Source organism: Nomascus leucogenys, chromosome 3 (assembly GCF_006542625.1).
Source record: "Nomascus leucogenys isolate Asia chromosome 3, Asia_NLE_v1, whole genome shotgun sequence".
Classification (NCBI taxonomy): Eukaryota; Metazoa; Chordata; class Mammalia; order Primates; family Hylobatidae; genus Nomascus; species Nomascus leucogenys.
The window spans coordinates 151,413,609-151,432,831 of NC_044383.1; the positions used below are offsets into that span (position 1 = coordinate 151,413,609).

The window sequence follows — 19,223 nt, forward strand, 5'->3', positions numbered from 1 at the left end:
AGTGGAAAGAGCAAGGGTTTGAAATCAGACAAATAAAAAAATAGGGCGAAAAAATAATTAATGAAATTAAAATGCTACATTAGAAAATAACCACTCAATTCTTGGCCAGATGTGGTGGATCACGCCTGTAATCCCAGGACTTTGGGAGGCTGAGGTGGGTGGATCACCTGAGGTCAGGAGTTCAAGACCAGCCTCGCCAACATGTTGAAACCCCACCTCTACTAAAAACACAAAAATTAGCCAGACGTGGCGGCATGTGCTTGTAGTCCCAGCTACTCAAGAGGCTGAATTGTTTGAACCCAGGAGGCGGAGGTTGCAGTGAGCTGAGATCACTCCACTGCATTCCAGCAGGGGTGACAGAGTGAGACTTTGTCTCAAAAAAACCAACCAAACAAAAAAACAAAAATAAATGAATAAAATATTCACTTAATTCTAAAGAAAGTAGTAAAGGAGAAGTAGAAGGATAAAAGAGACATGAGATGTATAGAAAGCAAAATGTAAAATGGCAAACATAAATTCAACTATGTTAATAATAATATTAAGGCCGGGCGTGGTGGCTCATGCTTGTAATCCCAGCACTTTGGGAGGCCAAGGCAGGCGGATCACGAGGTCAGGAGATCGAGACCACGGTGAAACCCTGTCTCTACTAAAAAAATACAAAAAAATTAGCCGGGCGTGGTGGCGGGCACCTGTAGTCCCAGCTACTCAGAGAGGCTGAGACAGGAGAATGGCGTGAACCCGGGAGGTGGAGCTTGCAGTGAGCCGAGATCGCGCCACTGCACTCCAGCCTGGGTGACACAGTGAGACCCCGTCTCAAAAAAAAATAATAATAACATTAAAAGTAAATGGGTTAACAATTCATCAAAAGGCACAGATTGTCAGACTGAATAAAAAACATGGTCTCACTATGTGTTGCATACAAGAGATACACTTTAGATTTAAAGATACAAATATATTTAAGGTAAAAGGATGAAAAAGATATATCATGGTAAATATCAACCACAGGAAAGGTGAAGTGGCTGGATTAATATCAGACAAAATAAACTTTAATACAAAAAATGTTAGTAGGGATAAAGAGGGAGCATTTTATAATGATAAGTGGTTAATCCAACAGAAATATTTGACATTTACAAAGATATGCATTTAACAACAGAGCACCAAAACATATGAAACAAAACCTAATGAACATAAAAGGAGAAATAGAAAATTCAACAAAAATATGCAGGCTTCAATACCCTAATTTTAATAATGAGTAGAAAAATGAGACAGAAGATCAGATCAACAGGGAAATAGAAGACTTGGATAACACTGTAAACAAACTGGACCTAATGGATTGCTATAGAACACTCCAACTAATAACAGAGTATACATCCTCAAGAGCTCTGGGGACATTCTCCAGGATAGACTATATGCTAGGCCATAAAAATAATCCCAATAAATGTAAAAGGATCAAAACAGTACAAAATATTTTCTCCAGCAACAATGGAATAAAATTGAAAATTACTAATGGAAAAATTTGGGAAATCCACAAATATGTGGAAATTAAACAACACATTCTTAAACAACCAATGGGTCAAAAATCAAAAAGAAAATCAGAAAATACTTTGAGATATGTAAAAATGAAGACATAGCATACCAAAACTTATGGGACGAAGCTAAAACAGTGCTTAAAGGGAAATTTACAGCTGTAAATACTTACATTAGTAAAGAAGAAAGATCTCAAATCAATAACCTAATTTTTCACCTTAAGACACAGGAAGAAGAAGAGCAAACAAAATCTAAATCAAGCAAAAAGAAGGAAATTATAGGTTAGAGTGGAAATTAATGAAATAGAGAAAATTAAAAATTAGAGAAAAAGTAATGAAACAAAACACTGGTACACAAATGTTTATAGCAGCATATTTATAATAGCTAAAGGTAGAAGTAACCCAGATGTCCATCAATGGATGAATGGAGAGAGAAAATGAAGTACTGATACACACTACAATGTGGATAAACCTTGAAAACATTATGCTCAGTGAAAGAAACCAGTCACAAGAGACCACATACTGGATGAGCCCATTCATGTGAAAGTCCAGAAGAGGAAAATCTATAAAGACAGAAGATGGTTGTGTAGGGATAAGAGGAAGGGGGTGGGGCAAGGGGCAGGGTAGGGATACAAGGAATGAGAGGTAAAGGGCATGGGGTGTCTTTTCAAGGTAATGAAACAGTTCTAAATTGATTGTGGTGATGGTTGCATATATCGATGAATATGTCAAAAACTATTAAATTGCACATTTCACATAGGCGAATTACATGGTATGTGAATGATATCTCAATAAATCGTTTTTTCAAAAATGATCTTGTCACTTGGAGGCTTCTGACAGTAGCGCCTATATTGTGCACGTGTTTCTTTTTACCGTTTTGCAGGTAACGTTATATAAAATAAGAGAGTTTAGGGGAAGGAAAATTGAAATGCCATTTATCACCCAATACATCGTGTAATTTGGGGACTGGAGAGAGGTAGTCACATCTGAACTAAAGATTTGTTGCAGAAGTATTGCCCCACAAGGCTACCTTCCATTTCTGAATAGCGTTTATGCAATTTACTAGATTCTTCATATCACTAGGCGGCCCTCCAGAGAAGAAGTTGACACTTAACATTTATGTGACTTTTTGTCTCAGATCTGGGATGAAGTTATCATGCTGGTGATTTTATAGGTACCAACGAGCAAAAGTAAGCCATTTGAAGTGTTTATTGATGCAGATTGGTTGGCAGCAGTGGTTGGGAACTTGTTGGATATTCAACTAACTATGTCTGATACCTGCATACCTGTGATACCTGGATTCCATCAGTGCTGCAATAAAAGGAAAAAGACAGAGATCCTATTTATAATGTTGAACTTTCTTGTGCCTAATAGGTTATAGTAACTTAGTTAAATGCCTGGCATATATAGAACAAGCAGATCAGCTATGCGGTGTCTGACTGTCCTATAAATAGACAAAAGTTATTTTGCTAAAACAAGACTCTGACTTCAGATGCCTGGCAGCAAATTCCTGGGTAAATAGGAAAGCCTGCAGAAGAGTGACCTGTCCAGGTGACAACTGGTAGAAACCATCTGATGGTCTTGGGTGGCTATGTGCATTACCCAAGCATATACGTTTGTCTTCTGACTGTGTGCAGGACAAAAAACCAATGACACAATTTGCCACTGTCACTGTTCTTTATATTTTTTCAAGAGAATGCTGCACATGCTAGCTGCTCAGTAGCACATGCTTGGACCGGGCCATTTTCTTTGATTTAACAACAACTGTTTTATTGAATTTCTAATATGTTCTGACATTGCACTAGGTGCTAAGGATACAGAAGTGAATAATATGGTTTCTGCCATCAAAAAAGCCACAATCTGGAAGAGGAAGGAGACAAACAGTTGCAGAACAGCAAGAGAAGTGAGAACCAGATAGCTTGGTGTCATAAAGTGGGGGATGTTCTACATGTGTGTGTGCATGCGTGTATGTGTGTGTGCATGTATGTATGTTTGCATGTGTGTGTACACGTGTGTAGGTTTGCATGTGTGCATGTTTGCGTGTGTGTGCATGTGTGTGCGTATGTGTGTGTATGTTTGTGTATGTTCGCATGTGTGTGTTTGTGTGTGCATGTGTGTGTGTGTGTTTGCATGTGTGTGTGCATGTGGTGTGTCTGGAGTGGGGGTTAGGGAAGGCTTCATAGACTTGAGATGAGTCTTGAAGAATGATGGCTACTGAAACGGAAGAGACAGTCAACAGGCAGAGGAACACTCCAGTGATACAGAGGAGATGATGGGTTGGGGAACAACACGCAGTCTGGTCCTGGACCCTGCAACTACAGGACAAGTGGGGAGGGCAGGAAGATGTGGCCAGGACGCCGGCAGGGCCAGGTCAGCTATGTTACACTATAATTACATTTTCCCGTAAGTGGCAAAACCATGTTTGAACCTCCGAAGGGTGGTGCCACCTCATCGTGGGGAAATTCAGAACATGCCCCGGGATGGCAGAGGGTCTGCCTCAAGAAGGACCAGCCCCAGCTGCAAAGAACTACAAAAGAAAACCACAGAAAGCAGAGAACAAGTACATTTGTAAAATATTAATTTTCTGAAAATGCCCTGCCTCTTCTCCATTTCCTTCTGATACTGACCACTGTAACTTACAACAGAGCCAGACCTTGTTCCCCAGGTGCTGACACCAATGGGCTTCTCACCTGAGTGAGGCCCTCACAGCTGATCCTAAGGGCTTAATTATAATCTCCCACACATGAGCCAGGCAGCGTCCCTCATAACCTGGAGGAGAAACAGCCTTAACTGTGACAATCTCGTCCTTCCAAGGACATGTGGGCAGTCAAACCCCGCAAAGAAGAAGGAACAGTTCAGCAGCATTTCAGAAATCTATTTGAGTGACAAGAAGTGTACAATTAGGATCAACTAATTCTCCAGGAACAGTGGCAGCGGGTGGCCCACGTGTGAATGTACTAAACTGAGAAGCACCAGGAGATTCAGAGGAGGGAGGAGCAGAAAAGACGAAGACCCCACTCACTCCATGTGCCTGACTGCCAGCCCATCTGTCGCCCCTCCAGGTGACTGGAGTCTTCACCTCTTCTGAAGAAGGGATCCTGCAGTTCCCATGGTGCACTGCAAGGATGCTCTCTCATGATCTAATCTGCACTAGAACCATGTGAACGTGAGGCTCTGATGTTCACAGGAGCCAGGACCTGTGATGTTCATCTGGGAGCCAGGAGCTGCCGTGGGAAAGGCTGAACACTGCCCCGGAGCAGATGGGTGGCGACCCACCACAGTGAGCTCCAGTGACCCAGATGTGGTGGGAGTCCCCTGCTCTTCCACTTGCCCATGCAATTCCAAGTCCATTTTCATAAAAATGATTCGGCATCTCTTAGAGGTAAAGTATGCACAGTTCACTCAAAGAACAAACTGCCTTTGGAGACGTGGAGGCTGTGTTGTGTTGCAAAGACCAGGTTCACAGGTTTGTTTGCAACCTTGTAAATAATTATTTTAATGACACAAAGTGGTAACAACTTTGTCTATTAGTGTACCTCAGCCTTTGCAGTCACCTGTGCTACACCTGGAGTGGGGTCCAGGACAGTGGTCCTGTTCCCTTCTCGAGAAGGACCATCTCAGGGCCCTGCAATCACAGCTTTAGATTCTGCCTGTCCTTTTCATATAGGGAGTGGGAAAAAACATGCATGTCATTTTACCACGTTTTAGAGTTGTCAAAGGGTTTTGTGAGTAAAGCCATAAAAAGAACATGGAGATAAGAACCACTGGGCTCCTTTTGTCACTCACGCTTGCTGCTAAAATATTTTCCTTCTTCATTCGTTCTGAAGAATGATTATGCACAGGAGAGACGGTACACCAGCTCAAAGCCTCATAACTGAGTTCAAAAAATTGTTTTAGAAGTGCAACTAAAGGAACATGGAGAGTGATCTGATGCCCCCTTTTAAGAACACAGGTAAGAACCTACACATTTGAATGTTCAGAAACTGTCCAATTTGCAGATTTATTCCAAAGATTGCACTGTGCCTTGCTCTTTGCTCTGGAAATCTTGGCCTTAGGCCAAAAGCACTAAGCCGTGACCTGACCCTCCATGGGTCCTTCCATTTCCCTGCCTCCATCCCGTCTGTCCCCCCAGTAATCAGCTATGGGACAGCCAGGGCCGACAGACAGCCGCCTCCCCTTGTTCTCAAATCCTTCGCGAGTCTCCACCGGGGGCTGGTACCACGGTAGAGAGGGTGCAGCTTTTCAGGTCACAAAGATGAATGGATGGAAGGATGAGCTGCAGGAGTAGCCAAGTCATGGAAAGTGCAGCTTCTAGCATTTTCTTTTCCCACACGTTTTTCAAGGCTGCCGTACACACGCCCAAACATACTCGCACTCGTTCACCAAGGAGGGAGTAAACTCAGCTGCAGCCGTGCCACGTACAACAGCATGTTGTATCCTAACAGAGAAACTCTGTATACGTTTGGGAACCGGCTCAAGTTCTCAGGCTCTGGGCCAGCAAAAACTGTGGGTGTTGTTGGCTGCGGTCCTTGAACAATACCCACAGCCAGATGATCAGACTCACACAATGGCAGCAGCTCTGGAGGGATCTGCTGGTGCTCCTTCAAAGAGAGAGGGGCCTGGGGATCAGGAAGGAAACCAAGGAGGAGCACGCGGGACACCCATGCAAATTACAATCCCAACCGGCAACACTGGTGCCCAACCCAGTACAGTGGGATATACTCAGCTGAGATAACTTCAGGAAAAATGCGCAGCAGGAATAATAGGGACCTAGATGTTGCTGCAGCCTTGTTTTTATTTTTATTTTTTTGGTATGGAGTCTCTTCCAAGAGGAGCTTACACAAAGTTCACACACATGATCCCATCTCACCACTGAAACTCTGTAGAGATGTTTCAGTTCTTCTCATCACACTTGCAAATACACCAATGTGTTGACCATTAAAATGAAAAGAAAAATCAGAGTCACCAACAGCAAAAAATAAATAAATAAACTAAAATCTGTCGATTAAGTTTTGTGAACAGGTTTCACTGCACAGGAACTATCTCTTTTTGTGGATGTATGAGAAGACTGAGAAATTAAACACAAAAAGAGATGCAAAAACAAACAGGCAAGCAAAACCATCTTTCCTGTTTTAGACTTGATCATTTTGTGCCTTTTGATCAAGGAGGGAAAAGGGTGTACTTAAACAAATAGCAAACTGACTCCATCCACAGTCCATGATGGACCATTACGGTGTCTACCAGGGCTCCCCTCATTCAAAGGAGAAGTCGTACCACACTGCCTTCCACATCTTCCCCTGTTGTGTCCTCCCAGGAGTCATCCACTCTTCACTGCAGACCCTGCTGTCCCTGTTTGCCACGTCTCAAAGCACGAGCCTGTTCCCGCACAGGGTGCTTCTTGTGGTACCACCCGCCCCCAGCACAGTGCACACACCCAGGGGACACCCGGGGACCAGCATGGAATGGGTGAAGCCTGGTTGGGGCAGGGCTCACTGAACCTGTTTGCTGGGGTTTGAATCCAAGTTGTCTCTACTCCTGAGACGGGTGAGGTTAAGACCAGATAGAGGTCATCTCACCGGTACAGCTGGCTAGATTGCTTAAATCCCTCTGAAAGGAGCGCAGCCTTCCAGCGTGGCCTTGATGCCACTGCAGACTGCTCCAGCTGCCTGCAAATGCCACCCAGATGCCAGGGTCCCACTGGTGACTTCTGAGACAGTACCCAAAGGACGTGGGGCTCAGGAGTTCTTGTACAGCTTTCTAAGATATAGCTTTTGAAGCTAACGATAGTGGTTTAGACTTCAGTAAGCTCCCAATAGCACCTAGCTCGGTGCCTGATGCACAGCAGGTCTTCACAAAATACTGCAGTGGGAAGGCAAATTTCTTGAATTCGAAACGTTATTCAAATAATTTGTGGTAACAGAATTGTGCTATGTCAAATATAATTGACAATAAATCGAGCTTCAGCTGGAAAATTATTCATACTACATAGCTTTTGATTATAATTATTTTGATTTTTATGGCTATGATAATTAGATAAAAGATAATTTTGATAAAAGGCAGAATATGAACTTTTTTAAAAAAAGATGCCATGAATTTAAAAATATTACAATCATCTGTGTGTTATTAAATAAAGCAAGCATTGGAAATTTTTAAATTTGCATTCAAAATATAACTTTCTCCTCCAAAAAGAGCTAAGATTGCTTATGATAATAACAGAAGTGTAAGAGAGAAGGAAAAAATGGATTTACCCAAATTCTAAGCAGCCATAGTTCCTGTTGTGAGTAGTCAGTGGGGACAGTGACATGCACGTCCAACAACTTGGGGGAAAAGAAAATGTGTGTTCTCTGAGAAGGGCAGCCACACTCCTAATGCATAGCTCTCACAGCACCAGTGACAGTAGCACATCCCAGGAACATGCAGAGGGAGTGCTGACATGGGGAAGCCGCTTCCAGAAATGCACATTCCAGGAGTGCTTGGCTTTGCAGTGTGGGACAAAGATGATCTGAGAGGCAAAAGCAAGTCACCAGAAAAATGTTCTCAATGGGGCCACATGAATATTTCAGTGATGTTACTGTGGTGTGGATAAAATGCCCTTCAAGATAATTATCTCCCTTTGCCTTAATCCTACGTTCACTAAGCCAACTTCTGATGATGACGGTTTTGGCTTCCTAGATATCTCAGTATCAAGACACAGGTTTCCATGGGTCATGGACAGAAACGTTCGGGTTGCTAGAATGAGATTATTGCCATTGTAAGTCAATCAATTTGTGTTCCAATGAATACATATTATTGAGGTTAATCAATAAAGTCAATTTCTGATCCTACATAGCTAAGGATAAGAATTGAACCAAAGTCGGTCACTGTCCCTTCCTCCCTAGCCTGCCAATACTATCTTATTGACACCCCACGGCTTCAGCGTTAACATTTTCTCCTCATTGAATCTTCACAGTCTGTGACTAAATCAGCACATTTTGCTAGGAACTTCCAAGTAGCCAAGACAAAAAAGGAAACTTGGAGAGTAATTTTCGTTACTTGATAAAAGGATCCTTTGTGAACTAATATTAGGAGATACTAAATTCTGTTTTAATTTACCATTCAGACTTTAGGGAGAAAAAGGCTTATGAATAACAGATTTATGTGGTTTCATTCAAAGAGAAGCGGATTTTTCAAAAGACTTTAAAAAAAGGAACACTATCCTTAGCCTTAATCCCAAGCCCATCCCTATCAGCATTCCATTAACAAAGGCAGGCACCGTCTTGTATTATGAAAGAAACAATAAGTGATTTTGAATTTACTTAAGCTTTTAGACAATGTTCACCCAGTAAGCCTATCTAAGAATGCTAGCATACAAAAATTGTAATCCAAAAGTTTGTTTTTAAGTCAATTGCTTAAAACACAGGGACTATTTTCCCATAGAAACAGTCTCAAAATTATGGAAATTCCTGGGGGAAGCCCAGAAAACCCTATTTGACCCTCGAAGTAGCTGGAATGGTGCTAACAGTGATCCTGATCAGACTCCAAGTTTTGGTACCTGGTCCTTGAGCCAGAGTCCAGCTGCTGCACCTCCCCCAGCCCCGCCCCGGTCCCCGGGGGATGGGTGGTAGGCAGCTCGGTCCTCTTCTCTGCTCAGAACCAAGGGCTGAGGCTGCTCAGACTCTAGTTTGGGGCCCTGCACAGAGCAGGGTTTGCAGCTCACTCAGGGGCGCTCAGAAGGCCTGCTTCCCTCTTCCACCTTCTGAGAGTCCAGCGTCTCTATCCCTCAGAGGCCTCACCTCAAGGTGTTGAGAAACCGCATTTTTAATTTCACTGAATCTTGATTAACTTAACTACAGCAGCCACACGTGTCAGGTGGCTACCAATTGTGTAAGGCCATTTTCATTGGTTTTCACCCTGGAATTGGACATGCTTGCACTGTGTGTGTGTGTGTGTGTGACAGTGTGTGTGCACACGTGTGTGAGCATGTGTTGTATGTGTGAGCATGTTTGTGTATATGCGAGCATGTGTGTGTAAGTGTATGTGAGCATGCATGTGAGTGCATGAGACTGTGTGTGTGTATGAGTGTATGTGTGAGTGTGTGGGGGGGACTGAGTGTGTGAAAGTGTGTGTGAGATTTTGTTTGTGTGTGTGTGTGTCCGCAGCTTCCTGGGTGCTCTTCTCCTTTAGGGGCTCTTGAATACACAGCTCAGCAGCCCTTCCCTATGATCAACGCTGAACACAAAGGTGCCGGGTTTGCTCTCTAACCTCCTGCAGATAAGAGAAGATCTCCCCGTGCTGTCGGACTATCACCATGTGCGTCTCACAGGACTCAACCCATCTGCCCCGCCCTAGATTTTTAAAAACTCAACACAAACCAACCCTCTTGACTTCTGCCTCCTTGCCAGCTATCCTTCCATTTCTCTGTTCTTTAAAACAGAACTTTCTGGAAGAATTGTCTGCACGTGCTGGCTCCACTCCTGCCCTCGCATTCGAAGCCCCGGGAGCTGTGCTGTCAGGCACTTCCTGCGGCCACACTGCAGAGCCCCGGTCAGGTCACCACGGACTCCACCTGCTTAACCCATGCCGTCTGTCCAGCATTTCTCACAGCTGCTCACTGAGTCCTGGAGAGGCTTCCTGGCTTGGTTTCCGGCCGTCACACCGGGCCTCCCCGATCCCTCTCAGCCTCACTGTGCCCTGTTTGCTGAGGCTGCCCTCCCAAGGTGATCTCCTCCAGGAGAACCCGTTCATGCATCTTCCCAGGACCCACATTTGCATCTTCAGCTCCTGTCAGTGCCCTCTGCACCAGAACCCTGCATTTCATGTCCGCTCAGGGACTTCTGGACGGATATTTATCAGGCTCCGCACTCTCAGCACATCCCAAACACGGTTCTCAGTGCCTCCACCCCCACGCCTGCATCGCCCGTGTTCCTCCCCATCAGAACAAATAGGCCCAGGGCAAAAACACAAAGCAAAATGAAACAAACCCAGGAATGCGTCCTTGCATCCAATCTACCTGGCCGACGCACTCTCCCTCTCCATGTTCCTGCGCTCTCCTCACCACTCTCTACCCCCATGCTGCGGCGCTCTGTCCCCACTCTCCCCCTCCGTGCTCCCACACTCTCCCCACCACCCTCCTGCCCCATGCTGCCCTGCTCTGCCCCCACCCTCCACGCCATGCTCCCACGTTCTCCCCTCACTCTCCATCCCCATGCTGCCATGCTGTCCTCCCACTCTCCCCCTCATGCTGCAGTGCTCTCCCGTCACTCTCCCCACCATGCTGTGGCGCTTTCCCCCCACTCTCCACCGCTATGCTGCCGTGCTCTCTCCCCAACCCCCAATGCCGCTGCCACGCTCCCTCCACTCTCCACCTCCATGCTGCCATGCTCCCATGCTCCCTCCCACTCCCCACCCCATGCTTTTGGGCTCCCTCCACTCTCCACCCCCATGCTCCCACGCTCCCCTCCACTCTCCACCCCCATGCTGCCGTGCTCTCCCCCACACTCTGCACCTCCATGCTGCTGTGCTCCCTCCACTCTACACCCCCAGGCTGCCTCTCTCCCCCGCCACTCTCCACCCCCATGCTGCAGCTCTCCCCGGCCTCCACTCTCCACCCCCATGCTCCCGCACTGTCCCCCCACTCTCCACCCCCATGCTCCCGCACCATCCCCCCACTCTCCACCCCCATGCTGCCAGGCTCTCCCTCTGCGAGCCACAACCATGGCTCTTTCCTTCCTGGCATCTCTGCTTCCAGCCTCGCTGTCCTGCGGTCCCTTTCACAGAAGACTGAGTGGTCTTTGAAAACTACCTGTCGCATTGCTTCACTCTTTTGCTTCAAATTTTCCAAAGCTTTCCCAGCACTTGACGATCAAGACCTATCACCTCCAAGGACTGTAAGAACTTGCTGCTTCCAATCCCTGTGACCGCCTCACCTCTGCTTTCTCCTTGCCGGCTGCATTTAGGCCGTCTCACAGTTTTGCTCAGCCCTGAACATACCAGCTCAGACCTGCCTCAGTGCCTTGACGCCTGCTCTTCTCTCCGCTGGACGCTCGCTGGAATCTTCACATGCACGCCCCTGTTTCTAATGGCGCCGCCACTCTGAGAGATGCCACTTCTGCTCTAAGCCCGCACAGCACTGACCACTCTGAAGCTACAGCACATGTTTGCTTCCTGAGTGCTTCTTCCTCAAGTAGAATATGAGCCTCTGGACACAGGGACTGTACCTTGTTCCTAATTGGATTACCAGGACAAAGCTACACATAGCAGGGGCAAAAACATATTTGTAGAAGAATGAACCCACCTCACCCCTTGCGTAGCGTTCTCACCTAAATGGAGCCCTCCACTGGCCAAGTGCAAAGTCCTTTCAGTTTTTGTGAATATATGAAAACAGACAACTAAGATGTTACAATGTTTTCCTGTTATAGACACACCTAAATATGCAAACCGATCCCTTTTAAAGAGGGTCATCACTTTCTCTACCTTAGAAACAGAGAAAAGCACTTTTGGTTTTGTATTTTAGAAAATTTGCTAGCAAAGTTCCAATAATCCCATTTCATAACATTTTTGAATAAATCAGGAACTTTTGGCTCAGTTCTTAGTTTAGCAATAAAAGTCATCAGATAAAAATAATGGAAATTATTTTCTCATTGAATGTGCCCTTGCTTGTGAGTAAGGGTGTTATCTTCATTGTGATATTAAATTACTAATTTGGCTGCTGTATTAATCAAGAAAGTACCCAACTGAACTTCAAAAAATAAAAGGGGAAAGACATACAAAGTGCTTAGAAAAATCACTTAAAACCATGTCTATATTCCTGGGCCCTGATCAAAAATACCCATGTTTTCCTAATCACAGGCAATTTTCTCAACTGCTTTGCCCATGAGGTCCCAGCTAAGAGCCGTGAGAGAATGCCAGGAGGGGCAGACCATCCCCGCGGGAGGCGGAACGGCAGAGCGGGTTTCCTTTTTACCTGGCGCACTGCAGGGGTCCAGGGTGCCTTCTGCTGGGTCATCGCTCATCTGTGCCCGGGGGTCTGTCCCGCTCCTCAAAGCCAACAAAGCGGGTCCTTTGCTCCCACCTTTAAGCATGAAGGGGAGGCGGCTGGCTGGAGAGAACAACAGGGATATGACGTTAGCAGTAAGTTCTACTAAATACACCGTTAGAGTTGGGAGCAGGGCTCTTCTGAAAACCTCACCTTGGATGGATAATTTATAGAGGTAAGCGCCTGGGACTCCCATTGGCCCTTCAAGTTGGGCACTCTGGCACCGTTACAGACGGTGCGATTCAGCGTGCTGAAGGCAGCTGTGGTCTGGATGCCGTGCTGCACACGCAAACACAGGTCCTAACGCTTGATTCAGAGCCACGGAGACCAGAAACTCATGTTAGCTAGAACACCCTGCTTCTGGTCTTGTCTGGTGGACTCTGCGAGTTAGCTGTCTGGAGGGGGCCTTAAGTCACTCTCCATTTGGAGGTTTTCCTGAGGAGATTTCAGTTCAGCCTGCACTTTCTAGAGCCTCCAGCCAGGCCCAAACAGTGAGGAATGTGAGTGTCTGTCTCTCGGTAGGGTCAATGAGATGAAGGTAAGAGGAGAAACGAAGATGAAAAGTGAGACTCAGGAAGCCCTTTTAATACCTGCTGAGCTATGTTCAGCTCAGGCACAAGCCTGTTCAGAACAACCCAGGAATTGTGCTAATTCATTCATCAGACCAGCAAACCTCAAATGCATTTTTGTGACAGTCATGCCTGTGTTATATTGTCTGTACCTTAGTGTAAAATGCTTTAGCATAAACAGCGGGATGTAGGAGTGTGTTGGTTGGTTTTATTCTGCATCCTAGGGGTGATTGGTGACTACCTGGGGCAACCTGATCAGTGACATACTTCACAAGTGTTTAATATTTGAAAGAAACGTCTAACTCTTGGACCCCACAGGTGGCTACTGTGAATTCCTCACTGGTCTTTACTGCTGATGGGCCCTGGAAGGTTTGTAACCAGCAGAATGGAAGTCCGTGTGGTTTTTCAGTGGTGAAGTGAGTGGAAGTCAAGGAAGGGGCACGGGCTGGAGGGTTCTGGGCCCCGCCATGGTGGTGTGGAGGAGGAAAAGGGTTCTACGATTCTTCCTGGCACTGGGAGCTGTGCATGGAGGGGTGTGACATTGGTGGGACCCAGAGGTTAACTGGACACTGCTACTGGGATGATCCTGACCTGACTTGAAGGACCGTTTCATGAAAAGTGATTAGCCAATGCCCAAAGAGTAGGCTACTCATCAAATCTACAGCACATGATGTGCGGCTTGCTGCCCGCTCCCCTCCTGATGTGTGCATGTGCTGTGGGGCTCATCTGAGACTTCCTTCACCTATAAGGTACCCCTGGGAGCCAGGTTACAGGAAGGGAGCTCTGTGCTGTTTGCTCAGCTCTAACTGCTGAGCCCCTTGGCCTCCCAGAGTGCTGGGATTACAGGCATGAGCCACCTCGCCCGGCCCTTTTTAACTTTCTTTAAAAATACATTGTAGATTTTTAGCTCCTCTTTGCAATCTGAAATGCTTTCTAGTGAGGCAAGGATGGGCTCAGGTTTCAGTTATCCAGTGCGAATTGCCATGGCCTTGGTCATTACAAAGAGAGAGTGCCGCACCTGTGAACTCAAAGTCAGCGAGGCTTGAGAACCACTTTCTGGACCCACACCCTCAGGGTCCCAGCCTTGCAGTAGAACCATAAAGGAGCAGATCATGAGTGCCCGTGGTGTTCAGACTCTGGGGAATCCCTCCCTTCTAGCAGAACTCACACCTCCAGGGCACCCGCAGTGTGAATTTACACAAGTAAATGGAGGAACGACTGGGGAATTTTTCCTAGTTACCGTGCATTAGGGGGATGCTTGTTTCCACAGGGAGTGACCAGTGACTAGAAGAAATAAAGCAACTACCTTCAGAAGTGATGTAGGGTTTAATTCCCACAGTGAGACAGTGGCACGTGGGGCTTAGCATCGTCCATTTTCACAATTGTGTCAGGAAGCTTGCTTGCACTACAGAGGATTATTAGATTGGGAACTACCCGACAAGATGCTCAGAAGAGCTGGCCTGTGTGCCTGGCGGCAAAGGCTTGGGACCAGGAGAGGAGGGAGGGTGGCTGACGGATGAGGTTTGACGACAAAGAAGATCATTGGAGGAAAGAAGACCAGACCTACCCCAAACACCGATGCTTTCTAAAAAATGTTCAATCCAGTCCTCTCTATCAGGAGAGAAACAGGACTTCTGTGTGTAGTGTGTCTGAGTGTAATTATCAACTGGTGTTTGCAGATCTCTGTATCTCTGTTCTTACACTTGGTACATTATCAACAGAAGGAAACTGAGATCACAGAAGTTTGAAATGAAAGATTATATGACAATCAATTATAAATAATTTCTAAGTCCTATGTTAGCTATTAGAATGCTTTATTGCAGAGGGAGATTTTTGGTACGTCATAAGTATTTTGGATTGAAACGCATGTCATACATTACAAAATACTTTAGGTCTGCCTCACTGAGGTGTGGTTGATGCATACACTGCCCATGTATGGGGAGGGCACCTGTGTGAGCTCTACTACATGAATGTGCCTGTGAAACCATGACCACCACAACATTCTGAGTAATTAGCGTTGTGTGGAAACAAAAACCAAAACCAGCCAAATGGCAGGGGTCCCCTAATGTGTATCTGCATTTGGAAACTCCTGGGTACCACTGGGCAGCTCAGTGTTCATGCCTCATACACAGAACCAAGCTCTGCGTGGGCAGTCAGGATTTCCTATTGACGCCCACCCCTGACCCGATGGGAGCCTGCAGAGGGGGTAGCATAGTGCCATAGCCACTCCTGCCCTCTGTGGGGAGAGCGGGGGACGGGAGTCATGGGTTTGCCATTTGTGAACCTCCAGGCCGCCAGTCCTGTGAGTCTGATCATGTACACTTCTGTCACATTTCTGTACATTTGAATGATTTCTGAATCTAAACACCGAAGCCAAGCTTTCTTTCCAAAATAAGAGGAATAGACAGAGATCGACACTCAGCTGCAGATCAAAATAAATTCAAGGCTGGTAGGTGATGTGCCACCCCCAGGGGCTGGGCTGGGGCAGCCAGGGGAGGGGATCCCCCTACTCGAATCCAGGCACAGCAACCCCATTCGTAGCCCATCCACAGGGGTGTCCCAGGGTTAGTGCCTGGAGGGTGCCAAGGAGTGAGTTTCAGTCAGGGAAACAGGAACCAAATTGCAAAGAAGATAAAAATCCATGAATCCCTGCCCTAAAGAAACAGGAGTCTGTGCAGCCAGTGGATGCAGCCCCAGAGTCTCAGGCAGGAGGACAGTGACTATTCAGTGGACAAAGTGGTGGCCGATTGTGGCCCAGTCCCAACCCACAGCGACAGAAGAACGTGTTGAACCTGGGGACAACGGTCTGGGGCTCCACCACTAGGGCACACCCCCTTCCCCAGCCCAGGGCGAGTAGAACACCCCTCAGTGGGTAGTTCCCCTTGCTCTCCGCAAAGCCCCAAGGAATACAAAGACCTGGTCTGAACTGAGAGCTCTGGGTGCACAGAGCAGGGCGGGAGTGCCTGGGCAGGAACCCACGGGCCACAAGGGTGGAGTGTTGGCTCAGCCTGCAGGGACGGCTGCCCGAGGACCCCCGAGGCATGCTGCAGTGCAGCAGAGCTCAGTGAGCAGGTGCGGCCGGCGCTGCTCACACTAACATGGGCTGTGCACCCAGACGGGCCTGCGCCCTCATTCATTCGCAGCAGGTGGTGAGGCTTAGGGACATACAGGTGACACACAGGTCTGGGATAAACAATCATATTTTTATACAGATGAAAATCAGGATTTAAAAATGTTTAATAGTAAGATAAAAAACATTAGTCCTAGAACCGTACGCTGCCCACGCACTCAAAAATCAGCCAACAGAAATGGTGTGTGCGTCAGCTGAGCATTGTATAAATTTGATCCAATGTTGTATTTAGATTTTTTATTTTCCCCAAATCGACCATCCAGCAGGTTCCAGGAATGCTGTGTTTTAGGTCAGAGAAAAGACCACATTCCCCCAAAGGAACCTGTAGGGAAGTAATAGATTCCAAGGGAATGAAGGGGAGAAGGAGGATGGAGAGGTGAAGGGAGATACACACCCATGCACATGCATGTACACATGCACACACGTGAACACACGTGCACACACACACAGACTCTCTCAGTGTGTGAGGGACCGGCGCATGGATAATGGAGCAGGTGGGTTTCCCAGGATAGAAGACGGCATGTTACCTGCTGCACAGAAAGCAAAGGACCCTCAATCACTCGACAGTGGGGGGACGTCCCTCTTCCGGGCACCATGGTCAGAAGGCAGGAGTTAGACCCTAATTTCCCATCTGTGTGTCCTCTCCTGTGGCATCACAAAAGTTACTGCTGCACAGTACTTTCTCCTCAGCTTTATTCTGTCCTACCAGACAGTCAGGTCTCCTCTTCTTATTTATACCCTGCCTGGGAACTTTACGTGATAGTGAATGCAGGCGTTTTGCCCACGGAAGCCTCCCCTCTGGCTCCTGCGCTAAGGTACCCCTTACACATTGAGGATAACCAATTAGAACGGAGCCATTCTGACAGAAAGACCACCTCAGAGCGCGTTCTACCTCGCAGACTGGATGAAGCCCAGGTGCCAGGGCTCAAACCCCAGCCCCAGCTGCAGAGTTCTCTGCTCTTGGAGTGAGAGGCCTTCTGGGTGCTAAGACAAAGAGCTCTGGGTTCCGAGTCTCCACAAAATTCACAAATTATTGACTCATAATTGATTTGCTGATGAAACACACAATATGATTGCTTTACAGCATCTTCCTCTCTTTTCTTCTCTAACTTGCTCATGCATACTGCAGGACCGTGCAGAGAGGACACTTCAGGATTAAATGCAAGCCGCCTGGGCCTCCCAAGGAACTGGGATCCAATGTGAAGGATCTGAAACTGACTGCACACCTTATCTTCTAATAGGAAGGCAGAGGCAGTGGTATCATTTGTTGTAAGCATGCTTTAAAGGATTTGTTCTAAGAAAAAGATATTGGAGTTGATGATTAGCATCATCAGTGACTTGGGAGCAGTTTCAACGGAATACTGGAGAAACGAGCCTGTTTGAGAAGAACAGAGTGATGACAACATTTGGATGAAGGATTAAGAGTGTAAAGCCCTGAAGAAGAATGGAAGACCTTTATTTTCCCCCTGCATTCAGGAAAAAGGGGTCATGGGTGTGGATCAAGATAATTCTATTATGAAAAAAAGCAAGGGAGAGGAGGAACTAAGGATGGCTCTGAGTGTCTAAATGAAATAAAATGTCTAGGAACCAAAATCTTTTATTTGTAATGGCTATTCTTGATTTTTAAAGAAAATTACTTTTAAAATCACAGTAAGAACATACATAAAATTCATCATTGTAAGCATTTTAGAGTGTGGCATTAAGTACCTTCACACTGATCAGCCGTCACCACCGTCCATCTCCAGAACACTTTTCGTCTTGCCAAATGGAAACTGTGTCCCCATTAAACACTAATTTCCCATTCCTCTCCCCTCATTTTCTGAAAACCACTATTCTACCTTCTGCTCCTATGCAATTGACTTCTCTAGGTGCGTCATGGAAGTGGAATCCACAGTATTTGTTTTTTATGTGACTGATTTATTTCACTTAGCACAATGTTCTTAAGATTCATCCATGTTGTAGCCTGTGTTAGAATTGTCTTCCTTTTTAAGGCTTAGTAATATTTCACTGGATGGGCACACTACAATCTGTGTATCCACTCCTCCACTGACGGACACTTGACTTGCTTCTACCTCTGGGCTATTGTCATAATGCTGCTATAAAAATGCGTACAGGCCAGGCACAGTGGCTCACGCCTCTAATCCCAGCATTTTGGGAGGCAAAGTGGGTGGATCGCCTGAAGTTAGGAGTTTGAGACCAGCCTGACCAATATGATGAAACCCTGTTTCTACTACTAACATTAGCTGGGCGTGGTGGCTTGTGCCTGTAATCCCAGCTACTCGGGAAGCAGAGACAGGAGAATTGCTTGAACCTGGGAGGCAGAGGTTGTAGTGAGTCTAGATCACGCCACTGCACTCCAGCCTGGGCAACAGAGAGAGACTCTGTCTCAAAAAAAAAAAAGAAAAAAAGTGTTCAAATGTCATTTTGAGACCCTGCCTTCATTTTTTTGAGTATATATCCAGAAATGGAATTGCTGGATTATTCAGTAACTCTGTTTAATCTTTTAAGGAATTGGCAACTGTTTCCTGCAATGGTTGCAATTTTACCTTCCCACCAGCAATGCACAAGGGTTCCAGTTTGTCTGTCTTTTATTTATTGGTTTGTTTCAATCACAGCCATCCTCATGGGTGGGGAGTGGTAATGTTTGGGGATGTCGAGCACCTATTCATGTGCTTGCTGGCCATCTGTATATCTTCTTTGGAGAAATGTCCACTCCAGTCCTTTGCCCATTCTGAATCAGGATGTTTGGGATTTTTTTGTGGCTGTTGAGTTGTAGGAATTCTTTACATAAGCTGCATAACAATCCCTTATCAGTTATATGACTTATAAATATTTTCTCCCATTCCGTGGGTTACCTTCTCATTCTGTTGATTATGTCCTTTGATGCACAAAAGCTTTTAATTTTGATAAAATCCACCTTATTGTTTTCTTTTGTTGCCTGTGCTTTTGATATCATATCAAATTCCCAAATTCAAAGTCTTGAT

General features: G+C 46.1%; 1 protein-coding gene across 5 annotated transcripts in view; it reads right to left on the minus strand.

The window, feature by feature from the left end:
• PDE10A (phosphodiesterase 10A) overlaps nt 1–19,223 on the minus strand; it is a 662,241-nt gene that overhangs the window by 376,128 nt on the left and 266,890 nt on the right. For 2 of the 5 annotated variants that reach the window (XM_030809952.1, XM_030809950.1), the window contains exon 2: nt 12,469–12,603. The exons of 1 other annotated variant lie outside the window; for it this stretch is intronic. In XM_030809952.1, coding sequence (XP_030665812.1) covers nt 12,469–12,586 — 118 coding nt within the window. In that variant the 5' untranslated portion in view covers nt 12,587–12,603. Of the gene's footprint in view, nt 1–12,468; nt 14,230–19,223 lie in introns of those variants that run through there. 2 more of the 5 variants (XM_030809951.1, XM_030809949.1) reach the window with 2 other exon arrangements.